The sequence below is a fragment of the Pteropus alecto genome, unplaced genomic scaffold (assembly GCF_000325575.1).
Source record: "Pteropus alecto unplaced genomic scaffold, ASM32557v1 scaffold75, whole genome shotgun sequence".
Lineage (NCBI taxonomy): Eukaryota > Metazoa > Chordata > Mammalia > Chiroptera > Pteropodidae > Pteropus > Pteropus alecto.
Window position 1 is genome coordinate 20692241 of NW_006440638.1, and position 10551 is coordinate 20702791.

The window sequence follows — 10551 nt, forward strand, 5'->3', positions numbered from 1 at the left end:
ATGCGGTCTGGAGTTAAGAGGATCCTTTTATATCTACAAAGAAAAGGCTGGCAAAGGAATTAATCCTGAAAACCCAAATTCCTGCCTTTGATGTCACTTCACAGTTAATGGCTGGGGCCTGACTTCTTTATCTCTAAGTCTAAATTTTCTCCTCTATAAAATGGGAATAGCAATCCCTTCAGTTTATTCTGAAGACAGACTATCACCTCTACCTGAGTACTTCTAAGGGCCAGACACTGCTGAGTCTGCCTTTTAGTTATAAACTCACTAAATTGTCACGGCTCTACCATGTAAGAGTTATTATTGTGCCCATTTTTAAAGGTGTGGAAATGGACACAGTGAGGTTTAGTTTCTTGTCCAAAGTTGAACAGCCAGTAAATGGAAGTGCATCTGCTTTAACCTGCACACCAGCATAGATCTATAGGGGGTAATCTTTACCCCTCAGGGACATTTGACACATTTTAGCTTGTCATGATTAGTGGGGTACTATGGCACCTAGTGGGTAGAATCCAGAGTTGCTGCTAAACATCCCCCAACAACACAGAATTATCTGTCTCAAAATGTCAATGCCAATGCTCTGCAAGGTCAGGGAGTTAAATGAGAACTTAGCACTCAGTGCTTCAGGCTCCTAAAAGAGACCATCTCAAGCTCCCAATTCCCAACACTAGAGCCCAATGGAAGGATGAGTGGAGGACTTCTGCCCTCCCTGGGCTAGCCAGTACGGACTGTCACTCTGACCCCCTCGGACTTCTGCCCTCCCTGGGCTAGCCAGTACGGACTGTCACTCTGACCCCCTCGGACTTCTGCCCTCCCTGGGCTAGCCAGTACGGACTGTCACTCTGACCCCCTCATTATCAACGACTCCGGGGGCTGGGTGAAAGCTGCCCTTGGCTCAGTTGCACAAAAGATATGCTGGCATGGACATTGTTTAACCTACTTAAAAGAACAAAAAGCTTTTAACATGTTTATCTTTTTCTTTAATTACTAAACAAGTACATATTTTCATAAAAATGAAAAAATACCAGTGTTTACAGTAAAAAAACGGAACCGTCCTTTCAACTCCTCCCCACCTCCTACCTGAAGTGTTCCTTATTAAGGTTTGGTCTGGTTTGGTTGGGGAGAAGGCTGGTCGGGGGTCATACTGCCTGTGCTCAAATCCCAGCTCTGCCACATGCCAGCTGTGTATCCTTAGGCACAAGCTTGTTTGTTCATCTGTGAAGTGGAAGCACCATAGTAAGGGCTTGGGAGAGTATTGAGTGAGATGAAACACAGAAAGCACTCAATGAAGCCACTGCACCTAGTTAGATTCAGTTAAAATTCGACTCTTAGGATTATCCCTCCAGAATTCCAGGTACTATTCTTTTTTTTTTTTTAAGTCCAATTCCATGCAATGAATGTGCTTATTACAGACCGGAGTCAATCTCTTCTGTTTATTCATGTGATTTTGATTTTCAGTTCTCAAGGACAGTTTGTATATGCAGAAACCATTCTTCAGAGGTTTATTTTTCAAATTAATATTTAAGTTATCAAAGTTAATAATTCAGAAACAGATTAGTTTACTCTCTCATTCTATAGGTTAGCTTATTTTCGATGCTGGGAACTAACACCTAATAACATGGTGGTTATTGCCCTAGAAAATATTATGCCTTTAAGTTTATCTTATAAAAATCCTTATACTTTTTATAAGTCCAGCTAGGATTGCCAGAAAAAATATAGGATGCCCAATTAAATTTGAATTATCTAAAATTCACGTTGACCTGTATTTTTATTTGCTAAATCTGGCAACCCTATATCTGGCAAACTTAAATAATTACTTTTAAGGGGTTATGGGCCCATTTAAAAAATTTTTTTAAACTTCTTTTATAAGTTTAATGTATCCTATTTCCTAGTAAAGTTCTTTAACTATATAAACTAAAAGAAAGCTTCCCTTTTTAATACTAAATAATTCTAACTCAAATAAATTAAACTTGTAAAACACTGTTAACCCAAAATTCTTATAACTGTTCCAGAACTGTACATAAACTTCATAAAGTTTCAACTTAAAGTCACGAATCTTAATCAACCCCAACATTTTATATTAGAGTTACAAAATTGTCCCTTTAACAGGCCAAAATCTCTCATATGTTACAAGATCATAAAATACCAGATATGTATAAATTCTTTCCTAAAAGACACAAAAAAGGTGTGCCTCATTTAATTCTAAAGCTTCTGGTTGGAAGGTACCTGTTCACCAAAGAAGACAATCACCATTCCTTTGACCAGAGCTGTTTTCACCAGAGAGTTAACCAGGCCTGAGGTCTGTGCAGTAGACAATAGGAAGATTCATCTCATTGGCAGCTCAGGAAACCATTATTTCCTCCCATGTACTATTTGGAGTTATCTGCTTACAATGACTGGGCGTACTTGGCCAGAGATTTTGACCAGGATGCTGACTGGGTATATATTGGCACTGCACACATACTCGCTTTTCCCTGTGGCTACAGCCAACCACATGTCCATCACTTTAAGGGAAGATGATCTTAATGCTGACCTTAATGCTGGCTGTAAGTTATTCTCATTACCTACTCTCTTCACAGAAGAATTTTCCTTGCCAAAGTCTGCAAATCTTAGCCAGGTTTATAACTCGATTGAATTTTGTATTTTTTTTACTTTTCAGATCTTCATATCTTCCTGCCCAAATCTCTAAAAGTCACTTGGGCTGAAATCTTACAATTCTTGCAAAACCTTCCTTTCTCAGGGCCACATGATTCTCACGAACATTAAAGTAATATCAGATTGAATCATGGGTCACTCCAGGAGCTGTAATTGCTTTTTGTCCTTCTAGTCCAAGGACATTTTGCTGACCTATTCTAGCAGACCAGCAACAGCTCTCCCTGGCAACATAGTGCTAGCATTTGGTGTGTTAAATTACATACAGCAAAACCGCCCAAAAATTATGTAATCTAAACTGGACGTGACCCTTGATTACACCCACCAAGGAATTAGAGAGTCAGATCCTAGGTGTGTCCAAGAACAGCTGGCAACTAAATCTCAGCGATGGCAGAAAACATAGCACCGTCCCTGCATTATTGCCCCCTACCACCACCACTACTGCAGAAGGCTCCATCACTCCAGGCGCCCTCTGGTGTGGACCACTTCTCAGTCCATCGATTTTCAGGAAAAGGTACATGGCCTTTTGTGACAACAGGAAAGATGACCAGATGTCACAGCTGGCGCTCAGTTGGAATAGGAATGACTTTGTAGAGGATGGTGCCTAAATTAGGCAGGCCAATTTCCTCACCAGAGTGATGAAAACAGGAGCTCCTAAAAGACTAGCCCATTTCCTTCATTTCCTCAAGGAAAAAATGCATGATCTTCAGTTCCTCACAGAACTGAAAGTAGTAACAGGGAATCCAGTAATTCCTGTTATCTGCAGGCTTTATAAGTCAGCAGAGACCGAGGAAGTGGCCTGAGGAGGTGACTGGGAGCCCACACTGCAAACACCACCGTCTTCTCACTGAGCCCTGAACCCAGCAGGAGCGCCAGGATGTCACCACCGCTGGCCTCCCTACTGCTTCTCGTCCTCGCCATCAACAGCACTCTGGCCCTGAGGATCTGCTCCTTCAACGTGAGGTCCTTTGGGGAATCCAAGAAGGAGAACCAGAACGTCATGGATGTCATTGTCAAGGTGAGCCCCTTTTTTCTGAAAGGATTGATGGACACCCCTCACATCTTCTACTGCTTTCAGACTTGAAGACACTGAGGTGGAATTTAACCAAAGTTAGTCCCTAGAGTGAAGGCAGCAGCTGGCTTGGAACTTTGTAACAATAACAACAGCAATAATTACAATAATTGTTTCACCCCTCCAGGCTTCTGTGTCATCTTCTTAAAATGGGGACAATAACAGTACCTCCCTGTAGGGCTGTTGTGAGGAACACGTGAGCTGGTAAATGTAAAACTCCAGTACCTGGCTCACAGTAAGCTCAGGTAAGGGTTGGCTACTATAATTCTCATTACTGTTTATCGAATGCTGTGTCAGGCACTATAAATAGAGGATTTCATTTCAACACCCTTAGGAAGGAGGATTCTTATTCCCCATGTAGAGATGATGAGCAATGGACCTATTCCAGCTGTATCTTTGTACAGCTGGTGGGTGAGTGACTGGGTGGGGAGCCGAGATCCCAGCCTAGCTGGTCTTTTAACCATCAATGCAGAACAAGTTTTTGTTTGCTTTCTTCTTTCCTCCCTTCCTTCTTTCCTTCCTTCTTTCCTCATTTCTTTTCTTTCCTTCCTTCCTTCCTTCCTTCCTTCCTTCCTTCCTTCCTTCTTTCCTTCCTTCTCTCTTTTTTCTCTCCCTGCTTTCCTCCTTTCCTCCTCTCACCCCATCAACCTTTTCCCAACTCCCAATTCTAATCTTTTTCTCCATGTAGATAAGACTTTCTTTGGGGACTCAATGCCTGGGTTCTCTTTTCACACTTCTCTGGAGTCAGTTGACTCTCTTTACAGGTTAATTTATTTTTGGTACTGGCTGTTGAAACCTTTGCCAGGACTCTACTGGGTGTTTCTATCTTAGAAAACCCTTGAAGTACCATGGTACACTGGGAATGTCAGGAGCCCCAAGTTCAGATCCTACCTGGCAGCAGGGTGAGCGAACTTGGAAAGTCCCTTCTGCTCCCTGAGTCTCCCAGGGCCTTTCAGTAACATGGGCTTTATACAGCCTGTAGTATAGGTTGGCTGAGAGAAATCAAGGTGAACAAGGCCCTCGGCAAAGCTGGCCACAAGGCAGGTGATCAAAAACATGAGCTGCTGTTATTATTAGGCAAAATGGATTAGAGCGAGAACTGGCATGCTCTGTTCTTCCTTAGACGGTCTTTTCAGACCTGGTCGTCCCTGCCCTTTGGATGGTACCCAAGGCCCTCTGGATGTCATTGTTTAGCCAGGACAGTCATGCCAAGCCTGTGAGAACCATGACTCTCTGACTCAACTGGGAGCTCTGACATGCAGGGAAACTATTTTCCCTGCTTCCTCACACAAAGGCCCATGGAGCCTGGGTACCTGCTGAGTTCCCATCACCTTCCCTACTTTTTCCATCCAGGAAATGTCACCACAGCCTTAAGAGGCTGTCATTTTGTTCCTTGGTGATTCCATTTTGGGCGGCCTATAATCAGCACCTCTCTTAACTACTGTGTCCTGGAGGGCTGACTGATGGACAGTCCATCACAACAAACTCCAAGTTTGTCTGAAGTCTTTGTCAAGCCTCCTTACCTTCTCCATCACTGCAAAACCATCCTGTAAACAGAGGCCATCCCAAAACACTGCCAGAGCTACCTGGAGCACTTACAGGGAAACTCCAATCCCAGGCACTCGGGATAGCGGTGTGCACAGGGCCCCTTGTCTGAGCATCTACTTATAGGCAACGGATTGTACATTCTTATTTAATCCAACGATGTAAGTGGCGGTGCTCCCACTTTATAACTGAGAAGAATGAGACTCAGAATGGTGAAGTGACTTATCCAGCTTTCTATAGCTAGTAAGAAGAGCCAGGATCGAATCCAACCATCTAACAACCCAGCCATATAAGTGGAGATGCCTTTTTCACTTGTCCACACCGGATTTGTCACAACGGAGACGAGCCCAGCATCATCATGCTGTTGTTGTTTTGACCTTTGCTGGGGAGGTTGGAGAGTGAGGGAGGCCCGCACTCTCCATCTTGGGCTTGCTGACCAGTACTGCGAGCAGTTCTCCAGATGCCAAAGCCTGCAGGGGCAGGGCTCCTCCTGTCTGTGACTTCTTCGGTTTGTGTCCTTAAAGAGTAGTGTGTGTTCATCCAACAAATACTCATTGAGAGTTGGCCATGCTCCAGACACTCCGAGGTGCTGGGGGTGAGATGGTGGGTGTGAGAGGCACTGACTCCCTATTTGCAGAGCTTACAGCACGTAATCAGGTGTGCTGACTGTGCGTTGGGCCCCTAATATGCAGTGTCCAAGTTCAGTCTCACGACTCCTCTAATTAGTGTGCCCATTTTGAAGATGGGGCAACCGGAGTTCAGAGAGGTAAAGTAAGTTGCCCAAGGTCATGGAGCGAGTAAGCACAAGGATCAGAACCGAGGCCTGACCGATCCCATTTGGGCCCTTCACCACGCTGGGCTGCTCCCTGCTTAGAGACAGGAATGAGGGTTTCAAGGCTGCTCTCTGCCCCAGACTTTTCTAGAGTTCTCTAGACTGCCCTTCCCCTCTCCCCAGGCCCACTCTTGACGCTCCCTGCTGGGATCCTTCACCGCAGGCCATGCACAGCCCCTGTTCCCATCCCGCTCTGTGAACAAGAGTCGGGAGGATCTCGCTGAGTTTCAGGTCTGGGAGGGACTTACAGGGACTCTCATCCTTAAGTCCTCCTCCTGAAGAAATGGAGCCAGAGAAAATGTATTTTTCCTGGTCCTCTGGCCTGAAATTGGGCCAGAGAAATATGTGCCATGAATGAATTTGAAAACTGAATACTTACTGGCTGTTGGAGAAACACATTGTACTATTAGGCTAAAAAACAAACAACAACAACAAAAAAAAAACAAAAAAAAAAACTGTATGATAAATATTGCCATTATTTGCTGAGCATCTGTTCTGTGCTGTGGACTAGGCCAAGCATTTTATATCCATTATGTCATTTAACCCCCATGAGTGGGGAGTTGTCCCAGTTCACAAATGAAGAATCTGGCAGTTTAGGGAGCTAAAGTGACTTGCTCCAGGTCACACAGCTGGCGAATGATACAGTCAAGATGTGAATTCAAGGCCATTTGACTCAAAGTCTATACTTGGAACCAGTGGACTAGTCATCCTGATGCCAATTTTGTAAATGTATATAAATATGGAAATATATGAAAAAGTGTCTGAGTGGTAGGATTTCAGTTTATCTGGTGATTTTTGTAATCTGTTTTTTTCTACATTATCTAAATTTTCTACAATAGGCAACATTATTTCTATAATTAGAAAATTATTTTCTAAAATACTGAATAGGAAATATAGTCCCATTTTTCTTACAATGCCATAAAGAAGATTTAAACACGAGAAGACATTTGTGCTTTATAAACTTGCCTCATCTGGTTCCAGTATGGCCCTCGCTCCCTCCCCTCTTCCTTTCACCATGCCAGATGCTGTGCTAGGAGCCGGGCATAAAGTAATGAATAAAGCAAGGTCTAGCACGTTGTCTAACACACAGCAGGCCCTTGGGAAAACTTTGTTAGACTGATGAACCAACAGATGGATAGATGGGTGGATGGACTGATGAAGGCTGAACAGCTAAAGCTATAGGTTCCATCCCCAGGAGGATTCTGATAATGAGGTCCTGAGCTATTGCTGACTACAGTGGGGATTCCAGTCTACAGGAAATATTCTCAGAGGTGCTGAGGAGACCATCCATGGGGAGCAGAAATCAGTAACTACCGTGTACCCTATTAGGCACTTTATAGATATAAGACATTTTATTTCACTTACATTACATGAGTTAAAATCACACTTGTCATGTCTTAATAAATATTGGCCATCTCGCCCCCCACAATTCCTTTCTCATCAAGCAGTGTTCTTTTTTACAATAACACTTTAATATTTAAAATTATAAGCTTATAATCTATACATTAATTTCATTAAATTAAAGATAGTCATTATGGACAGTTTTGAAAATATAAAACATATAAAGAAAAAAATCACCTAGAATCCTGTCATTCAAAGAGAACACCTGCTGGCATTTGAGTAACTTTGTTATGGTCATTTTTCTATGCAAAAATAAACAAGTAAGTCTGCATCTATTTTGCAGCATGGAAAATACCTCATATCATCAATTTTATATTCTGCTTTTATATTACAAGTAATTCACATGTTAACATGCCTTTAAAATGTGACTTTTAATGCTATATAATACTTTAAGCTATGTTTTCAATATATTTCATTTAATGCTTTCCTATTTGGGAATACTTAGGTTGTTTCCATTTTGTTGCTGTTGTTGTTGTTGTTGTTGCAATGCGTCTTCCTCTTTGATCTGTACAAGTAATAATAATAATAATTTATTGTGTGCCCCCTATATGGCTGGCACTGTTCTAATTACTCATTTAATCCTCCAGCAAACTTGTGAAGAAATGACTATCAATCATCCCAATTTATAGATGAGGAAACTAAAGTGCAGAGAAATACTAGATATTTCTTTACAATAGAAGGCATTCCTCAAAGTGGAAAAACTAGACCAAAGGGCGAATACATTTTTTTAAGGCTTTTGACGCATATTCTAAAGTGCCATCCAGAAAGGTCTGGCAGTCACAAGTCAGCAGGCTGGCTTGGTGAGCAGCACCTGGCTCTCCCTGGGAAACCCTGCAAGGCTGATGCCATAAATTTCAAGCCCTTTGCTGGAAGGATCCAGACTCAGAGGTAGTTTTCCTCCTCAGTCCCCGCTTCACCTTTCTAGAGAGGGAGCCAGACATCGTAGTTTTCCTCCTCAGTCACTGCATAGGTGCATCTCTACCCTCAGCAGCTACTTAAAGACTGCACAAACAAGTGCAGTGGCTCTCCCCGCTTCACCTTTCTAGAGAGGGAGCCAGACATATACTCTGCAAATAGGGCCAGTGGCATGCTCCTCTTGTTCCAAGTCCTTGGCGGCTGTGTGAGAGGACAGAATTAACCTTGAGGATGTCCTGTCCTTGACCAATAAATCCCGAGGCATTGAGCCCACCAGGATCACATACACAGACAGGTTCCCGTGGTCTCCAAGGGATGCGGGTTTGGTCTGCACCCTGATCTCCAGGCTGTTTGCTCACCCTAAAGGAGCCTCTCCTTTATTCTTTATCTACTGAGCTCCTTCTCACCTTTCAGAGCCTGTTCAAATGCCATCTTCTCTGTGGAGCCTTCCCTGATCCTCTGGGCAGAAGTAATTATCTCTCAACCCTTCCACAGTTGTGACTTTTGTTTAGCACAAATTGCATTTGCCTCTCATTGTGCTAGTTGCTTCCATTTGTTTCTTCTCACTGGACTATGAGTCTTTAATGACGAGGACTGTATTTTAACAGTTTAGCATGATGGGCTTTATAGTCATACCACCCTGAGTTCAAATCCTGATTCTACCACCTATACTGGCCATGTGACCTTGAGCTAGTCACTCAGTCTCTCCGAGCTTGGATTCCTTCTGTGCTTAATGGGCTAATAATCATAGCTGTCTCAAAGGTTTGTGAGACTCAGATTGGGCTCACAATAAATGTCAGCTCTTATAATTATGCTTCTTTATTTCCTCAGTACCCAGCCTGGTACTTTTCACTTACTAAGGGCTCAATAAGTATTATTAATTATTATTATTATTATTATTATTATTCAAGCAAAATCAAGAGGTAGGACTTGCTGGGTATGATTGTGGGCTCCAGATTTGGATTGCCTAGGTTCACGTTCTGCCTCAGCCTCTTTCTACCTAGATAACTTTGGGTACTTTACTTGGCTTTCTGGAGCCTCAGGCTCCTTGTCTTTAAAATGGACATATTAATAGCACCTACCTCAGAACGTTCTTCATTTATTTCTGAGAAGTTAATGAATTTAACAAAGCATCCAATTTGATATTTAGAACATAGTAAGTACTCCCAAAAATATTTTTATTGTTTGTAGTAAATGGCCTCAAACACCTGGGAATTCTTTCTCTGCAGGTCATCAAACGCTGTGACATCATACTCCTGATGGAAATCAAGGACAGCTACAACATGATATGTCCCCTGCTGAAGAAGAGGCTGAATGGGTAAAGATGAGGCCCCCTAGGACCCTCTATTGGCTCAAGATCAAGGGAAGGGGCACTTGAAACGCCCCAGGGAACTGAATCTAGTATAAGAGCCAGCACTCACCCTCACCACCAGTTCATGTGGCCAACACTGCCCAGGCTGCCAATGCCATCAGCCACTGTCCTGAGAACTTTCAACCAGCTAGTTTTAATGTGATAAATTAAAATACGGAAAACAGATGAGGAGTCAGGGCAGAGAGAGAAGTGAAAGAAACAGACAAGAGGTTGAGCAGAGTAGTACTGTAATAAAGAAAAGATTGAGTGTGAATAGGACATTATGATATGCCCACAGGCTGAAATATTAGGTAGACATTAAAAATCATGTTTGCTACAGAATGGGTTAGAGCTAAATATTCCAGCATGGAAATATGGCTGCAATATATTGAAAAAAACAAGTTCAGAATTATAGGTAGAGTAACACATCACATCACATTATACATGGATAAGTGTGTGTTTGCACGGGGGAAGAAAAAAAATGAGAAGGATATGCTCCAAACTGTTAATAGTGGTTTCTACTGGGAGGTAGGGAGCTGTGATTGGAGGACCATTGTGTACAGGGTCAGTGAAGGAATGGGGAACCTTGCTTTTTATTTTATATGCTTCTTTATGATTTTAATATTTTATAAAAAGTCTGAGTTGATTTTATAATTTAAAATTTAAAAAAGGGGAGTGGGGAAGTGGATAGGGTAAAAGGGGTCAAATATGTGGTGACAGAAAGAAATCTAACTATGGGAGGTGAACACACAATGTGTGTGTGTGTGTGTGTATGTGTATATATAT

The 10551-nt window shown here is 42.5% G+C and overlaps 1 protein-coding gene across 1 annotated transcript in view; it reads left to right on the forward strand.

Annotated features, from left to right (window-relative positions):
* The first annotated feature begins 3518 nt into the window (after window positions 1-3518).
* Window positions 3519-10551, forward strand: part of DNASE1L3 (deoxyribonuclease 1 like 3) — a 21712-nt gene continuing 14679 nt past the window's right edge. Inside the window, exons 1-2 of the mRNA XM_006917509.1 lie at window positions 3519-3667; window positions 9644-9732. Of these exons, the coding sequence (XP_006917571.1) occupies window positions 3527-3667; window positions 9644-9732 (230 nt within the window). The 5' untranslated portion in view covers window positions 3519-3526. The remainder of the gene's footprint in view (window positions 3668-9643; window positions 9733-10551) is intronic.